Source organism: Strongylocentrotus purpuratus, unplaced genomic scaffold (assembly GCF_000002235.5).
Source record: "Strongylocentrotus purpuratus isolate Spur 01 unplaced genomic scaffold, Spur_5.0 spur5_scaffold_16, whole genome shotgun sequence".
Lineage (NCBI taxonomy): Eukaryota > Metazoa > Echinodermata > Echinoidea > Camarodonta > Strongylocentrotidae > Strongylocentrotus > Strongylocentrotus purpuratus.
The window spans coordinates 26,397,438-26,416,844 of NW_022145601.1; the positions used below are offsets into that span (position 1 = coordinate 26,397,438).

Genomic DNA, 19,407 nt, shown 5'->3' on the forward strand with positions numbered 1-19,407 from the left:
AGCTAGATGACAGAGATGATAATCATTGAAAATAATTCCTACTACAAATGCACTTTCTGACATTTATTATTACAACTAGCATTGATGCAAACAAAATAAACTATAAAAGGTATAAAGTTCTAACAAGAAAAAATTATTTATAATTGTGCTGCAATAATCAAGATTATTCATTGCAGTATATCTTCTTTTAAGAAACTTGATGATAATTATTTTGCTTGTTTTGTTTGTTGTATTCATTAATGCTATACTCACACTGGGTCAGCAGATTTCAGCATAGCTGTCAATGCCTTCACTACCGCTAGCTTCAACTCTTCAGATCCGTCAGATGCTAAGATACAATGAGACATTTCAACTCATCTTCTTGTAAAGCAAATTATACTTTCTGCCTTTCTGGCTCACTTTCCACAATGTTTTGCCTTCAATACTCACATTCAGGGAACATAATCAAACGAAGCATTCATCATAAACAAGTTACACTCAGTTCATGACCAAAAAAATTCTTTGGGTGATATGTTCAGCACATGAAATATTGCTTGTGTTACACAGGATAGGTAAATGATTTCAGCGCCCCATGTTATAAATATTTGTGATTGATCCAAATCAAATGCAATTCCTCCAATCAATCATAAGTTTACAATATTGAGTCTTCTATAACCTATCTCTTATGTACATAGTTGCAATTGATATCAATCGAAAATAAGTTGTGATTGATTGCAACTGTTTATTAGACAGAGCTCAATCGTAAATATTCAGAGAAGAGATGTACACATATTTAGTATCCTGCTTATCACAAAAAGAGCCTCTTCCAACTGATAGTAATACAGCGTGGTGAAATGGTCTACGACACATACCTTGCCCATTGGACTGTTTGGAGCTGATTGTAACACACAGAGCTGTGAAAATATCAGAGAACATTTCCCAGTTGACGAGAGTTGTCTTCTCCAGTATGCTTTGCATGCACAGTACACCAGCTTCACACACTCCAGTTGAACTAAAAGAACAGAATGTGGAAAAACAGAAGCACTTGTTAAATTTCATTTATATGACATGGGAGGAGAAGTTGTCAGTTGACGGCCAGGGAGGTGTTAAATTACCTACACCATACTTTTGGATAACCTGGGCCCTGTTTCATAACAAATGCTAAATTTCTATGATAAATATGCTCTCAGTCAATCAAATGCCACAATTTCAGTAGCTTATACCAGTTATTATAACTTGTTATTGATAACAATTAAGTTTTATGAAACAGGGCCCAGATTTAGGAACTTTTTGAAAGTACACTAGTATTTAATTTCAGGTATCTCAGTACTTAAGATGAAAACTAAGTATTTAAAATATATATGATAAATACAAACAAAGATTACATAGCTGCATTGTTTAAAATTATATCGAAGAATCCGATAAATTCACCAAAATTGACAAGAAACAAAAACTTACATTAGAAATGAAGAAGAACCATTGAACATATTGTACTTCAAATTGATAGTAAACATGAACAAATTTACAATTTATATATAAAGTAAAGAGAGAAAGGGAGAAATGAAAAGGGACAAGCTGGGGAAGACTACAGAGAGAAAATAGAGTAAAGGAAAAAATATAAGAGTGTCATTTCATTCGCTCATAGTTTACATTTTCTTTCTAGTACAGGCATTAGCGTTGAATTATTGGGCACTTATATAATTGTGAATGATTATATAATTGCGAATACATGTAATAAATACATCATACATTACAGTGAAATACATAAAAATGATTTAGCTTGAAACTCTGCAAATATTTGAATAATCATTAGGAGGATTTACCAACGGCAAAAAAACACACAAACCATCAAACAAGTTTGTTAAAATGAGATAAGTAAACTTTGCAATTAATTTGAGATAACTAACTCACAGTTTTGATTGGTTTTTAAGGAGGATCCTAAGAGGGAAGAGGACATATTGTTGCAATGCCTGAAGACTCTCTGTATCTAGATCCTGGATGCTCCTCGCTACAGCCTGGATGCTCTCCAAGGTCTGCTCCTTCATCAACACCACACATAATGGTCTGAGACACTCAAAGGCACTGCTCTCTGACATGATGGGCAGGCAGCCGGCAGCCACCTGTGGTTCAGGAGAAAAACAAGAAAGAAATTGCATGAACGCATATGTAGAACCCTCACATTGTGTGTCCGGACAGGTTGTTTATCCCGACACTGTCAGACGGTCAATTTCAAAACAGTAATTAGAAGAGAGTTACATGCACTATTTAATGAATCTTTTATGAGTTATATTGGATAACATGATATCATATTATCATAATAACATAATTTTGTCTTCATGATGGTTAAAGATTATTGAGAAGTGCAGAAGAACCCTCAGCTAAAATAGCCCAGGTAATGAATGAAATGAAATCCGAGAGAAGAGAAAAAGATTAAAAAATCAAAGTCACACCAGCAACATACAGATTACAGCGTCAGTAAGTTGAAAAGATTGTATTTTAGGTGTCATCAATCAATTGTCACTAAAGCAACGAAAAAAATACACGGTGGCGACGGGCGATTCGCCCCCTAAACCTCTGAAATCGCCACGGTAAAAATCAAGACGAGGGCGAAAAAAAATCAATATATCTTGAAAAATCGCCCCCGCCATAAATTGATATTCCCTATGAATTAATAAACCAATTTATTGATGTGTCTGAGTGAAATCTCCGTTCCAACTACCAACTCCAAAACTAGAAACTTCCATCAACATTTTAAAAGTTTTGTGAGTTGCAGCGGATCGGCGGTCGTACCTACTGTAGTTAGATCTACAGCGGTATCCGCCTGCCTGCGCCTAAGCTCCCGGCGGCCGGACAGGCCACCGGCCCCGATGTAGTTTCGTGCACAGCATGAATGCATACGCAGTTCGCACACGTTCACAATACACAGAAACGTACTACTCAGCTCCAGCGCGCGCCCGCATGCTCCTTGTATGAAGCAAATAAGTATTTGCGAGTGACGAGAGCTCAACTGCTAGCGACCAAATTGGTACGTAATATGTTTATTTAGTCTTTTTTCTGGCCCTAATTTTTATCATGGACAATGCAATCCCATTAAAAAAAATGTTATTCCGTCTAAAATTGTGTTATTTATAAGTTAAAACCATTAAATGCGAGTATATTTTTACTGTTGTCCCACATACTGATATATTTGTAATAACGAAACGTGCAAAATCAATGCCGCATTTTTTCCTGTAAAATCGGTATAAAGCAAGTTTCGTACACAGAAATTGAATTTTGTTATAAAAAAACCGTAAATAAATATATAAAGGATGTTCCTACTCCTCAGAATCTTTCTTACAACTGTTTAATTAAATTAAATTATTTATATACGATCGATGCCAGGCCAATTGTCATGAGTGATGATGACATCAATTTCTGTCTACGAAATGAAACTAGCTTTGGCTTGGCCTTTAGAATTAGAGTCTATAAAAAAAAAATAAGGCCATGATTTTGCATGTTTCGGCATAACAAATAGACCCTACATCGGTATGTGGGACAACAGTAAAAATATTTACTCACATTTAATGGTTATAAATGGTCTAAATAACACAATTTTAGAGGGAGTTGGTCTACATTTTGTTTTAATGGGATTGCATTGTCCATGATAACAATTAAATTTGGGACAGAAAAAAGACTAAATAACATATTACCTACCAATTTGGTTGCTAGTAGTATGATGGCTAAGGAAAAACACAACTTATTGTTACAGCTTACAATATGGCTTTAAGGAAGTAGCCCCTTGGTTTTTTTTAGGCAATGGGGAAAAGTAGCCCCCATAAAAAAATTAATTCCTAGCCCGCGTGTCAGTGATAATATTTTCTTAGGATATGAAAAACGAACAGTTAAACAAAACACTCCTTTTGACAAGTTTTAGTTACATGTATATGTAAATCATAAAGCCACACGTTTAACACAAAGTGAATAAATCATGGGTATCTGAATGTCTGCAATACTCTACATGACATATGTATGCTACAATTGTATCTATATTTGCCTTTGCTTGGAATTTAATTAGGTAAAACCGCGTTTAAAAAAAATATAACCTTTCAAAAAAAAAAGCCCCCCTGAGCTCCAAAATAGCCACCGCAAAATAATTAAGGGGGGCTATTTTTTTAAGGGAAAATCTGAAAAGAGCCCTCGTAAAAAAAAAAGTAATTTTTTGGTTGCACTAAAGTACCGATTTTGAGTGAACTCAGCTCAGTTGAGTTTTGTACAGTGGTGTTTGAAATGTTGAGAATCAATAGAACAGTTTTTAATACACAGCCAGGATTATGGGATAGTAATGCAGCTATGTCATGTGTGAGTTTAGATCGAGATTCTAACTTTAGAATCCGACAGTTGCGACTTACGTGGATTTCAGGTTGTGGGACTACACACTAGTCCCCACACTTGGAAAAACTGTCCAGGAAAACGTATATTAAACAATTAAATTGATATAAAAGTAGTACTAAGTAAATTTTAAGTTCATCTATAAACGAATTTTCTGTTGATAAAAGTTTAGACCCACTTGGTTCACACAAAAAACATAATAAACTGGGCGGTTTTACTCACAGAGGATCCTGAAAATCGTGATAAGACGGTGTCTTCAAGGAGACAAATAATAAAGCAAGGGTCTGCACCAACATAACTGTAAAATACGTATTTTGCAGTGCTGTGTTCTCGTTTGGGTCCGGAATATTCGTGGCAGATATAAGTTCAAGTTCAAGTTCAAGTTCAAGTTTATTTGTCTTCCAGAAAACACATGTGACAAAATATAATAGAGTATAATCATAACAGTACAATAACAGTGCAATGTAGAATAGAGAAAGACGAGGAGACCTTGGTTGAAGCACAGCTTGTTAAGTTAAGGCCCCCTCATATGATGTGACAAAGATAACTGATTCATGAATACAACAACAAATATGGAATATATAAAACTATTTACAAAATACTCTCAGAGAACAACTACCCAACGATGCATCGACCACAGCATGGATGACTACAACAAGTATACCTGAAGATGCGCACATCCCCATCACACCGGGTGAGCTAACAAACTCACAGTGTGTGTGAAAAAAATGTATTATATGAGCAAAAATCAACCCACCCATGGGAGGGCGATCTAATATGGACAAACCCAAGCTGACACCAAGCGAAGATGGTCCGGATATTATTATATTAATAGTAAAGGAATAAAAGGGATTGTATTGTATCGGCCGAGTGTAACAAGAAAAAAAAATTGTTTGGGCTGAGCCAAAAAGAAATGACATGTATATTTCGCTTTCTAAAGAGAAAGTGGACATATTGAGGCAATGAAATATAATCATATAAATCAATTTACAATACAATGTAACAATTCAATATTCTGTTTGTAAACATATATATCATATCAATTAATTTACAATGCAGTGTAGCAAAACAGAAGGAAAATTATATACAGCAGAAAAATCTTTTTTCTTCACGTAATAATACATCCGAAGATAGTAGATATATAAAACGTTATATAGCAATTTTCTAAATAAATTATAACTCATGTAATATACAAAATACATGTTGGTTTATGAGGTACATGGAATGCAATAGGTAGTCATTCGGCCTAAAATAAATGACGTAATAGTACTTAAATATGCGACCTACTGTAAAATTGAACCAAAAACACAAGATTGTAAATTTTTGCCTTGTCTATATAGGTTGATCATTGTCGTTTAATACATTAGGTCGAGTATATAAAAGAAATATAGAGAACATAAAAAGGCTGTATACTTATCTCTTATCAAATTGTATAAGTTTGTATTTATATTTTGTTTTACTTTGTTGTTACATAATAAAAAATAGTCTAAAAGTTACCCCTTACTGCAATAATGTTTTTGATGAACGAAGAGAAAAGATCTTTTATATCTTTATTGTCTAATCTCATTATATATATATGAATTTTTCTAGACATTCCAAGTTACTAAAATTTTCTTCCAAATCGCTGATTTTTCAAGAAAATCTACTCGTAATCTTTATATTTATCCAATTTTATAACTAGGAAATGTGATAAATATAAAGATGTACGAGTAGATTCATCATTGAAGTCTTCACAGAATCGTAAACTAGGCCAGGAGGCATTTTTTCTGGTCTTTTATATCTTCCCGTTTTTATGGGTAAGTTGTGTGCGCTCAGTCGTAGTTTTGTGATATTTTTTCTTAAATTTATATTTGGTATATGAGATAAATACTTTTCTCTCTTTCTCTCTCTCTCTCTCTCTCTCTCTCTCTCCCTCTATCTTCTCCCTCCCCTTCAGAAAGCATATATACATTCTAAAGTGTATACACTTTAGAATGTGTAAAATATTATTTCTTCATCAAAATACCTAGCGAGATGTATCTTGCATTCCTGCAGTTGACGTTTATTTTTATTCCAAAATATAATTTTGATAAGACTAAAATACTCTGGCGGCACAATGTACTAGATGGTAAACATTTAAAGGGCAGATTGTCTAGGCCGGGAAGGGATTTTACCCCTTGCTCCTTTAAAGTAGGAAAAGTTTGTATTTTGAAGTGAAACGGAGGGAAAGGAGCATTAATTCTTTTTTTACTCAACCATACATCCCCCCCTTGAGCAACAAAAAAAGGGGGGTTTATTGAGGGGGTTTAACCCCCAAAACATTCCCCCATCTCTCTCTTCTCTTTCATTCCACCTTTCTTTTGTTTCCTTTTTCTCTTCCTTTTTTCCTTTTCTCTTTTTTTCCTTTTCTCTTTTTCTTTCTTTTCTTTCTTTTCTTTCTTTTCCTTTGTTTCCTCTCCTTCCTCTTTTTCTATCTTCTCTTTCTTTCTTCTTTTCTCTTTCCTTTCTTTTCCTTGTCTTTTCTTTTCTTTTCCTTTCCCTAGGCTCATTTCCCCCCTCCCCCTTTCCTCACTTTTCCCCGACAGCAGCGCAATTTTACCGCCAATATCCTGACAGGTGGGGGGGGGGAACGTTGCACCCCCATGACCCCCTTTAACGCTGACCCAGGTTGTTATCCCGTATTCTTTTAAAAGAAATTCAATTCCTCATGTTCTCGCACCTCTCTTCGTTCGTTGTTTAATTCTCTTCATTTTGTTCCCTTTTCACAAAAATTCTCTCTTTCCCCCTTTTATCTCTTTTTGTGTTCTTCTTGTGTTTTTTTTTTTTTGGGGGGGGGGGGGGGGGAGCTACACACCTGGCAAGAGGGACCTCATAAAATGCACACTGCAAAATTGCGTGCCCCCCCCCCCCCCCACCCCCCATTTCCCGGTAAAAAAACACCTTCTTATAATATCATTCCCCTTCTTTCTTTTCCCCTCTCATTATTCTCCTTTTTCCCTTTTTTCTCCTCCGTCTTTCCCTCTTTCTTCCTTTTCCGCCTTTTCTCTCCTTTCTCTTCCCCTTTCTTCCTTTCCTCCTTCACAGTTTTCTCCTCTCCCCTTTTCTCTCCTCCCTCTTTTCTTCTTCATTCTCTCTTCCCTGTTCTTTCTTTCCCCCTCTTTTTTCTCTTTTCCCCTTTCCCCCTTATTCTTTTTTTTTTTTACCGGGGGCACGTACACCTGAGTCCCCCCCCCCCCCCCCCCCCCCCCCCCCCCCCGCTGAATCCGGCACTGATAACCTCTGAGCTGTCCTAGATCCTTATACCTCGCACGGCCGGGCGCGCCCGCCCGCCTAACACAAATACTGTAGCATAATAGGCGCCTATGTTCGACTGTATACGCACGCTCTCTATATACCGCGCGTACGAGAGCGATGTGCATATCATTAGCGTACAATGCAGCAATCACTCTCGATCTCTAAAGTACACAGCAAACCTTTGATATAATAATTTGGGGTGAGAGACCCGGATATATTGCGGAGTTGGTAGATAAATCTTATTTAACCGAGATTTGACAATGGCGTCTAGAAGGTAATTAAACTATTGTTATTTTCTTCCTAAGCGATTTCAGTAATATCTTTCAAATGTCATGAATGTGTGATTTTTGGTTGTGCCTGGTCGAGATGATTGTTGAGTTGAGTCAAAAAGACTACAATCCTGTACAGTTTACAATGCCAATGAATGTGCACTTCCCGGCCTGAGCTGCCGGGTTGGCTATGAAGTCGTACTGTAGTAGATAGAAGTGTGAGTATTCCTGGCTGTATGAATTTTGAAAATATAAACAAATGTGATATTCGATCTATGAATATGATATCTCATGTTCTTCACAAATTCATTTATTTCAATTATTACCAAATGGACGGCAAAGTTTTTTTACTACAATTTGGTTCAACTAGAGTAAAGTCTAGAAACAGTAGACGTTAGAGTCTTACTCTTAGTCTTAGACATTTAATTTATCATCAATCATTCAATGAGGATTCCAGGCGTATTACGATCTAAAAATTTGATGTCCGATCGGCGTGCACACTGGAACTGAAAAAGTCATTAAAACAACAAGACCTTTACTTCTCGCACTGGGTTTACAGCTGATTTATACAAAAATGTGATCCATCAAAAAAAAGGTAAAATCATAATTTGCAAGGCAAGATATCGTATAATCAGGATATACATGTAGGTAATTGGGTGCTTGTTCAGAAACCTATCCAAAATTTGACCCGTAACTCCGGCATGAAGATACCCTACTCAAACTTACCCAAAATGAAGTAAATAGTCTACATTAAATGTCCAAATAAAGGTCATGAGTTAAAAGTTGTTATGTTTATTACCGGTTTCGTGTCAATTTTCTTGTTATTTTTGGAGTATTTTTCAGATAAATGTTGATATTAGTATACACTTTTTCACAGGTTTCACGGCAAACCGCTGCACAATACTATACCAATGGTGGGTTGCGGGCGGGCGTGCGCGCGCCTGAGTGAAGTTATCTACCGTAATGTCTCAGATCCTCATTACAGTAGATAACTTCACACAGGCGCACAGTGCTCAGTTAGCAACTGTAATCTTAGTTTCCTCTAGAAAATGCAATATTTATATGTACAGTAGTTCCAGTTATTGTGATTAATTAGTATTTTAAAACAAAATCTATCCCAAGGGAATCTCAATTAGGATGTACGCTGTACACTGTAGGCCTGGGTATTCAACATTGACAATGACATGCTTGACCAAAATAGTTGAAGCTATTCAGCCTATACTACAGTGTAGATACATTAATATGGACAAAGGCATGTGTACCTGGTAGTCAATGGTGCTCTTTTCCTTGATTTGAAAAGGGCCTTCGACATTTTACAAGATCAATTTATTTTCCATAAAAATGCCACTGTAGGCCTATGGTAATAAAGGCGTTGCTATTTAATGTTCAAAACTGTAAATCTTTATCTGTAATTTACACTTTCCAGTTTCTCTTGGAAATGTTTTTTTTTCCAGATGGATTTTACTTTTTATTTCTCTCATTGGTTTGGTTTTAAATTCCTTTTTACTTTTTTAAAATACTTTGTTGTTCAATATTTCTATTTTCATTTCTTGTGAATATCACATATTCTCATTTACTACCTGTATTAGACTGCTTTGTACATGTCCATGTATGTGTGTTCTATGATATGCTATATATAATTTATTTTAAACTGAATCTTAGGGGTGTTTTTTCTTTTCTTCATTGTTAGTCTATAATGTACATGTATGTCTATAATATTCAATTTTGTGTGCACCGGTACCTTCTTGTTTCTTATAAATATGAAATATGTTTTTGATTTATACATGTTAATGCAAGGTTCTCTAGGTCCAGAAATTGACTTGACATGAGTCTATAATTTTGGAAAAACCTGAAAAAGAATAAATTGATAAATTTATAGACTAATAGTAAACAAGTAGCAAGTAAATGCTACATGTTTGTGTTAACTTTGACTATGGAAGTACACATGCCTACAGTACATTATAATCCAAGATGGCGGTCCGCATGTTTTGCCTCTTCTCATAGACCAATATTATTAATTTCAAAGTCATGAAAAGGCACTAATATCAACAAACATGGTCTACAACAACTCCAAATGACAAAATAATCCCAGCTACATGTATGACTTTTTTAAAAGCATTTGATAGCCCAAAACTTGAAAATTTTCGGCATTAAAACAAAATCTCCCAATTTTTTTCCGATCATTTTTATTGATCAACGATCAGAAATTATTATCCGATCACACCTGATCAGCTCAAGATCGGCCCCCGATCCGATGATCGGTTACAGGCCTAGTATCATGTAGGTTATGACTTCTGAAGCCCCACTTCGAAAATGCACATGTAGAGTCTATTATGAAATAAAGTGGGGAAAAGTTCATGTGTCCTTTTAGAAGCAGGAAGCATTTTTTTTCTTCCATTTCCTCCTTCTCTTGGGGGAAATTTACCTATAATTTTTTTCTCCAACTGTTTATTTGTTATTTTTATTATTATTTTTTTTTTGTTAGGGGGGGGGGAGGGACGAGGGACGAGGGAGGTTTTCTTGTTGTCTTCTTCGTTTTTCTGTTTTACACTGTAATAGCTGTTTTTTTTTTGCTTTTTGAGACAATTTGCTGTGTCATGTACACTGTACATGTTTGTGAACATGCCTTTATTAATTAGAGCGATCAAATCTTTTGTATATATTATATGCAGTAGTTCATTTTTTGTGAGTGTAAATAACCCTGACTTGCATACTGTATATGCACTCTGTGTGTTGCAGTAAAGGGCAGTGGAAGTGAATTTTATCCCACGTGTTAAATAGGAGCTTAAAACGTTGATTTAAATCGTAGTTCAAATCTCCTTTTCTCCCCTGTGTGTGAATGTGCCCAGTGTCTCATTGTGATTCAGACCAGGGGAGCCATCAAGTCTAACAATCTGCCAAAGGAAATGTCTATTTCTGTAGAGATTGTGCTCTCCTTTTTGGGGCTAAAATGGGCTTGCAGGAAACCATGGTTTCCTTTGTATGATGATGAGCTTATACAGCACATTTGTCTTTTACGACTCACCTTATTTCACTGGATGGAACCCAGCACAAAGTCCAGCAAACCTGAAATGTATTTTAATGGCATGCTATATACATATAAGTTTATTACTTTGTAATTTAGGGGAAGAGAGACTCTCTGATTTATTGACTTATGATGGTTATCGAAATGTCATGAGATACCTGTAGATATGATGAGATTAGATTTAAAAAAAATTATTGACTCTGAAGTCTGTACAGTCTGTACAGAAATATACATTCTGTAGAAATTTTCTTTGGCAGGATTTTTGTTTCATTACTTTCCTGGTCTGAATAAAGATGATATATATATATATATATTTACACACAAGAAAGAAACTGAGAAAAAAAAGAAGGAAAAGAGGCAAATTTTTAGTCTCCCTTGCTCCCCTGATCTGAATTAAAATAAGACACTGATCACTTTTACATGTAAACATGAAATAAATCTGAGAAAGAAAGGAAACAACTAGGTAATGAAAATAAATGAACTACCACTGTACATGTACGTACATAGTTTGAACATATTCATGGCTTACACCCAGTAAATTTACTGGGTGTAAGCCACAAATATGTTCAAACTATTGAAATTTCTCCCAGGAAGCATTACATTTATAAAAGTAATATTGTCCTACAGTGTATGGTGGACTAATGAATATTAATAAGTCAGAATGAATCAGGAGAGCTTGGGTATTTGTTTCTAGTTCATCGTGACTGTGCCATGGACCAGTGATGGCCTGGTGGTAGAGTCGCTGCCTGGCAAGCAGGAGATGGCAGGTTCAAATCCCGCTGGTTCCAAGATTTTTTCTGACGTGTTTTTCAATTACAGATCGATCAATCGATCTCATTTACTGGGTGTAAGCCACAAATATGTTCAAACTATTGAAATTTCTCCCAGGAAGCATTACATTTTTAAAAAAATGTATGTACATGTTCACTCATGTCAAAGTGAAGGTATTTTGGTTTGAGTATAATGTACATTTTGTATGTTGTACAGCAGGAGTCGGCTAACTCGGATTTTGGGAGAACTCTGCCTTGCTGCAAATGCGAGGCCGAATTAGCCCAGTAGGGTCGAATCGATCATGAAATACCAATGCGTCTGTGTTTGTACTCATTAATCTGCTACTCATTCACTTTATATACCTAGACTCTTTAGAAATCTAGCCGTCTGATTGGTCAAAATTGGAGTCGTGATTTTAGTTGCCCGCCTACTGGTCAAAAGTCTTTAAAAGAAACCCGCATTCCGGCCTACCGGTTAATAATCTTTTCAAAAGATGCCCGAATGCCCCGGTTAACGGGCCGCATAAATAAATTTTGATGAGATCCCATTGGTTTACGTGTTAAAAGTTTCTTTGTACGAGCGCGGATACCATACAGTGTTTTTTTTGTCTGCGATTTCCTGAACGATCCAAACATGCAGGCGACTTTCCAGCGAAGATTTACAGATTAATTTTGTTGAAAATAAGGACACGTATGTTTAATATATAGCCTCTAAACTGTATATGCACATGTATGCACTGTAGGCCTTACATGTAAACACTTCCCCTGCATGGTAGTCATTTTGGTTCTCATTTTTCTCTGTCATGAACCAAAAACAAGTAAAAAGTATTCAACCACTGCTAAGTGCTAAAGACTGAAAAAGGGTGTATGTACTGTATCTAAAGGTCTGTCTATTAATATGGGATGCACATTAATTGCAGACATGTCCGTGGAGAGCATTTCCCTTTGGGCTGGGAGCCCGCTCTGGTAATTCAATTTGTCTTTCGATTCCTCCCTCCTAGTGCACTTCACAGCCATAATTGACAGAAGATGCCTAAGACGAGGGGATGTGTACTCCAACATGTGTATCTAGTACGCAGCCTTTTACTGATGCCAGACCCACATGTACATGCACATAATACAGCGTAATATTTGGACATAAAAACTTCTTTCATGTACAAAATATACTGCACAGTATAATGTTTGAATTTAAATTAAAGGGAAATCCTACCTTAACAGACATCTACATGTACATGTGCGCTTAAAAAGAAAGCATACAAATGTGAGAAGCAGACTGGTGAAAGTTTGAATTAACTCAAACAAAAAATAAGAAAGTTAAATCCACTTGAATAGTTGCAATCACTATACATGATATACATGATTACAGTATGAGCACTTCAATTTGCCTGATTTGGTAAAATGTCAGTGTTTTAAACTTGGCAACCCTGCTGGCAATACAGAACAGAATTGTTGTACACATTGTTCTGTTTAGACATTCCTAATATGACAATGCCTGATTGTTTATGGTGTGCACTGTGTAAATGTAAGTCACTGTTCTGGTGATCGGGATATTATAATTTTGGGAGATAAACAAAAACAATCTTGAGCAACATTAAAAAGAATCATAAATCCTTCATGTACATGTAGCTTTGACCCCTTTCGTCACATTGTTAATGATACCTTGTATCTGCACTTCAAATACAATACATGTACATTTTAATATAAAGATATCATTATGAACATTGATTGATTGGATTGGTTTATTCATTAAAAAAACAACAACATGTAAGGCTGGTATTGTCTGTTTGATAAAGTAATCAGATATTTACTTAGCTATTAAACATCGTTTCATGCTAAAGGTAGACAGGGAAATTCCCCTGAGCTTCTGTCCTTATTTTGGTCACATGACACTAATAGGATAATGAGATGGTTCCCTGTGATTTTCAACATGTCATTTCCTTCTATCTTAAAGGTAGAATTGTTATGAAGATGTCACAAGCTTAAAGGAGCAGCTTTAATGAAGAAATTCCCCAGCAGTTTTACCTTTACAGCATTCATTGAATCTCCTTTACCCCCCCCCCCCCAAAACACAGAAACCAAATGCATGGAAACTGAAGAGATACTGAACAGTTATGCCAATATTTTGACAATGTACATGTACTTTCTAACTAACATTTTTTTTTTTTAATGTGATTTTTTTTAAATCTTTAGTTTACCCTTTTTCTCATTTTTTCTCAACTGTTTAAAATTGAATTGTTTGTTATAATACTTGTCCTGATTTAACAATTACTATATATGTTTTTTCTGTTTCATGAGTGAAATTGTAGATTCAAATAGAAGTTAAAATTGAAATGTTTTTTTCTTTAGCTAAATGTTTGAACTAGTTGACTAAGACACCATTATTTTGCTAATCTTGTCCTCCAGATGGTTCCACCCAAACATCTCTGGGATGGAGGCTGAACAGCTCCTTCTCAACAATGGTTTTGATGGCTGCTTTCTATGTCGACCTAGCAAGAGCAACCCGGGTGACTTCACACTATCAGTCAGGTATGGACCTTTACGTTTACTTTGATATGTCACGTACGGGACATTCTTTACATGACACTTAGACAAATATGACAGATTAGAGCTTTGAAAGAATTTATGATTAATAATTGATTATTGATAAGTTGGGTCTTACTAACCTTCATGTATATTAAAGCTTATCTGCCATAGTTTACAGGAGGGATTAGACTGCCCTGCAAGGTCACTGGACAGGTGGTTATCTCATCAACTCAGCTCTCAGTTAACATAAGAAAAAGAGGATCATGGGGGACCAATGGTCACCGATTAGTCATTGTTTGTTATATAGAGGGCGCAAGTAGCTACAAGTAGTGCAGTGGGCCTTTAACCTCATCAGTATTTTTAGTACTCTTCCTGTGGGCCTTGCATTGCTACATGTACATGAAGGTACCTGTTTTAACCCATTGTCTTCTGTGTCTTCCTGTGTAAAGTCTATGGGAATGAGAGAATTCAGTAGGCAACAGGTTTAATACCCCTGGGTCAAGAGGGACAAATGTGGGCAAAATACTTTCTCTTAATGTAAGCACCAGGCAAGGATGTAACCTGGGACGTCTTGTATGGGAATCAAGAACCTTCACCATTATACCACAATGCTCCCACTTAAATGCAACATTTATTTCATTCATTTATTTTTAAAAAGGTGCATTTGACATACAGGTGTACTTGAGAACAAATATTGGTGATGCTCATTTTATGTTGTGACATGAATGTTGCTTCTATGTTTATTCAACCATATGGGAATTTAAACAAAGAAAAGAAGAATAATAGCTCATTTCTCTATGCATGAACTCATACATACCTTCAAATAGTACTCAATCAGACCCTTTAAATGAATATATGTACAGTCTGTCTAGTGAGTTCATGAACTCCTGATCACTTACAGGCCACATTGTGCTAATTTTTTTCACCAGTCCATTAATTTTTGACATACTGTATTCAGTGAAAAAAATACACGGGGGCTCAGGGCGAATCAGCCCCCGAAATGCCTAAAAGAGCCCCCGAAAATCAGAAAAGAGCCCCTGTAAATTTGCATAGAGTTCAATGCAAAACAAATTTTAGAATGTTATTTTCATGCAGGCAAGCTTGAAAAGTAGCCCCCGAAAAATAAATATTAATTTTTTCCCTGACTGTATTTGTTTATATAAATCATGATTCATGCTTTCTTTTGTTGAAAATTAGTGGAGATTTGTTTCTTTTTGCAGACTTTAGATTTTGCTTGTCTTATATGCAGATTTCCATTAGGATATGTTGGGTACATTACTACATGTATTAAACAATAAAAACTGCTTTTTTGACACTTTGTACCACTTTGTACCATGATGCGATTTCACCACAAGCTTTTGACATACGCTTTATCAATAAATAAATCTACTAGGAGGAAGAGATTTGTGTATGAAGAACCGGCCAAACTGTTTCCTTTTGATTTTGGTCATCCAAATAAATAACCATATCCCGACCCTATTACAAGGCTTCACACAATAATTTTTGAAAGGGTATCCAGGTTGAACTCGTATGCATGAGCCCTGTGTAACAAGGTACAATTTGAGAGGTCCGGGCTTGGATGGGGGGGGGGGGGTAGGGGTGGGATCGGGGCTTGGATTTGAGGTGGTCATTTGTCCCACGGCCAAGCATCTGTTGGTGTCGAGCCTCGCCCTATTAAAGGATTTCCATTTTGGAATCCATACATGTGCATGATAAACATCCTGAATAACTGAGAAATAGAATAATTTTAACAACAACACCAGTGTAAACATCACCTGTAAGAGCTAGAAAGCTACTTCAAATTTTTAAGAAATGTGAAACTAGTTCATTTGTGGATTTTTGTCTTCTTCCTACCAAGTGATAAACAATTTTTTTTTTTGAAAATTGAAATTAAAACAATTATTGTTAATTTTGTTGATTTAGTGTCTAAAATGGTCTTTAAACAAACGTTGTGAGTAGTTCCTTTAATGTAAATTCTTATTAGGCATTGACTGAAGAGCTGACCCAGTTGAAGGATGTGATCTCTGTAAAGAGTATACCTTGAGAAGAGACACAAAGAATAGACAGTTGAACAAGTAACACAATACCACTCAGCTCTTAGTACTGGCTGGGTGAATAAATTTCTTTTCACTTCCTTGTTTGGGTATAAGATGTGCAACATTTATGTTCATGTTTTAAAATGTTTCTAGATATACCGATATAACAATTTTTGTGGATGTACATGTACGTACATGTAGGGAGTTCCTCAATCAAATGTTTTTCTTTCTATTTCAATCAGAGGTCGTTAGGGTACTGAAAATTTATCTCAAAGTTCGGGGTCATTAGTCGAAACTTTTTTTACGACTATCGATTCGGAAGCTGCCGTGTTAAAGGCATGGCGCTCCATAGGGTCACCTATTAGAGCGTGGTTTGGTTTAGGGTTAATGTTGATTCTTACGAGGCAGATTCTGAAGAGCTGACCTGGGGGGTGTTTCACAAAGATCCTAAGTTGAACTTATCTCTAAATTGGACTTAAAAATTATGGAAAGCCATTAGCATCCTTGAAAACATTTTGTAAAAGTTATTTTAAAAGACATAAAATGTTGATTCAAATCATTCATATTTTCTATTATCATGAGAGATTCTATGTTCTTGATGTGGAATTTATAAAAAGTCTAAAATACTTGAATTTCTGCTTTTGAATATATTTCATTTTAAGGCTCCAATGGCTGTCCATAATTTTTAAGTCCAACTTAGTGTTAAGTTCTACTTAGGATCTTTGTGAAACACCCCCCTGGTTCGGAGATGGGATGTCTGTAAAGAGCACAGCGTGGGAAAAGACACAAATAATGGACAATTGAACAAGTACCGTAACACAATATACCTCTCAGCTCTTAGTACTTGCTGGGTGAATAAAGTTCTGTTCACTTCCTTGTTTGGGTATAATATTTGCAATGTACAATGTACATTTACCGCATTTATGTTCATGTTTGGAATGTGACATTCAAACTGATTCATTTTGTAAGCCTGTAAACTGTAAATGCATTGCAACTGTTTGCTTAGGAATAGGATGTACAGTACAATGTTCAATAAAAGTACTGGTAATGTCAATACTGCATGAATTTGGTATTGTTCCAAAATTTGGGGATACAGGAAAAAAGATGAATTAGATATTTCATATTAAAGTGTAATTGTGTTGTTAACATTTCCTCCTTTATGCTCATTGTATTCTGGTTTTCCTAAACTTTTAAATTATGATATTAAGAATATACGCCTGTAATATGGCAGGGTGCTACAAGAATTTTTTTCACCACTTGCCCTGTCGGGCAAGTGGGTTTTCAATTTACTTGCCCAAACAATATTTCCACTTGCCCAAAACTTTAAAGCGAAACAGGACTCGAGGTTAAAGCATTTATTATCTCGTAATGATAAGTTAGTGTTTTAGATAGCAAATTAATGCACATACATGTACAGTGTAACTGTACTGAATAATAACCTAATATGTCAAAGAAAATGGTCAACAAAGGATGGTTGAAGGTTTAAAAAACGCATTTTATTGATTCTCCATAAATAATCAGATTCACATGAATCTCGGCAAGGTAGAATGGTTCAAGCAGGTTTAAGTTTTTAATATTCAGTCATGTAAAAAAGCATAATGACCCTGTTGTAAAAAATATGATACAAACATGTCATTAATGGTAGCCACATGTACCATGGTGCAACATCACATGTGTGTCTGTGCAAGCCGCTGTCATTTGGAAACGTAGGCTAATTTTCAGCTGTTAATAATTTGGGTCAACTCTTCCATCAAGAAACGTCATGTAAATAATGGGTAATCAACTATTTTAAATAAAGTACGGACATTTTTATTTCATCATTCACTGCTATAAATATCATGCCAAAATTTGTAAATTCTTACTAAATAATAATATTGAAGATATTTTACGATAAATCTCGGATAAGTATGCGAAAACTAGACTAAACAACGTCGCTAAAACCATGAAAACAAAACAACAACGGCTTATATTCTGGGGGTCTCGATACTATTATCAAAATGACTCGCTCGGTCGGATCTTGAGACCGCAGTAATAAATTGAAAACGAGACAAAAACATTCATCTGATTTATATGAGCAGCGAGTTTCAAATAATATGTTCACAATCATTAACAGTCATTATGAATAAATATCAAACATTTGACTTTTTGTACTTACTAGAAAATCCCTGTAGTTTATTCCATTCCGATTCGCACGTGTTCATTTCCCTAGAATAATGACGTCATATTTGGCGTGATTCAACCAATCGGCAATCAGAGAATAGCAAAGGCCTGTCGGTGCGGCCTGCAGAGCTAGAGAGAGAGAGCGCGAATAAGCTCGCAGCTGGTACGATCGCGCTAGCTGTCTCTAGCTAGCTCACGGCCGGCCGTGCGTGGAGGCGGAGCGGCATTCATGGCTTGAAGTGTCACTGTTGCATGCGCGCTGAGCTAGCTGAGCTGGCTAGCTGTCTGTGAAGTTTTTTCGAAATCGGAACGATCGCTTTTTTGCTTCTGGATTTTGACGACGGGTAAGAAGTTGACGGGTGAATGGTAGAGTTCTTGGACACTAGGAAATTACTGTAAAAGTATCACTTGCCCGAATCGGGCAAGTGATAATTTGATTTACTTGCCCGACGGCTCAATTTGGTTGCCCCGGGACGTCGGGCAAGCGGGTTTGTCGCGCCCTGAATATGGTCCATATTCTTGAGAGTGGCATAAGTCAAACCTGACTCTATGGAAGGCCCATCGTTTACCCCCTTCATTCTGTATAAAATATCAAAATTACAAACAAAATGAACAAGCATTTGATATTAGTCTGTTCATAATGTAAAATGTAAAAATGAGAGGAGATATTTCAAAATGGCAAGATTTTATATGTTTATTTGTATGGAATTGTGGTGATGTGTATGGAAGGAAGAGGTTAACATTTGTTGTGTTTTAATTTGATGGATTTAATCTGGCACATACAGTGTAGCCTGGGTTTTCAGTTAAGAAGGCAAAAAGTTTTTTTTTTAAATCTCTTGTATACATGTAGTTACTTTGTACACTACACAATATCTTGACAATCTTTTTAAAATGATACATGTAATCTAAAACTACATAATGGAAGTTGTAGTTTTTGTAGTATTTTGTAGAAATTGTAATATTACCTGCAAAAAATGTTTCAATTTGTATGTTTCTTCAGATGC

At 35.9% G+C, this 19,407-nt stretch overlaps 1 protein-coding gene and 1 long non-coding RNA gene across 2 annotated transcripts in view; one reads left to right on the forward strand and one right to left on the reverse strand.

Moving 5' to 3' along the window:
* Nucleotides 1–908: 908 nt before the first annotated feature.
* On the reverse strand, nt 909–4,579 carry LOC115924599. The gene is made up of 3 exons (XR_004064385.1): nt 4,570–4,579; nt 1,891–2,099; nt 909–991 (listed from the first exon to the last, which is right to left on the reverse strand). It is a non-coding gene; the product is annotated as an uncharacterized LOC115924599 (long non-coding RNA).
* A 3,192-nt stretch (nt 4,580–7,771) lies between these two features.
* The window catches only part of LOC764175 (tyrosine-protein phosphatase non-receptor type 11), a 31,432-nt gene continuing 19,796 nt past the window's right edge, over nt 7,772–19,407 (forward strand). Inside the window, exons 1-2 of the mRNA XM_030987166.1 lie at nt 7,772–7,894; nt 14,088–14,210. Coding sequence (XP_030843026.1) covers nt 7,881–7,894; nt 14,088–14,210 — 137 coding nt within the window. The 5' untranslated portion in view covers nt 7,772–7,880. The remainder of the gene's footprint in view (nt 7,895–14,087; nt 14,211–19,407) is intronic.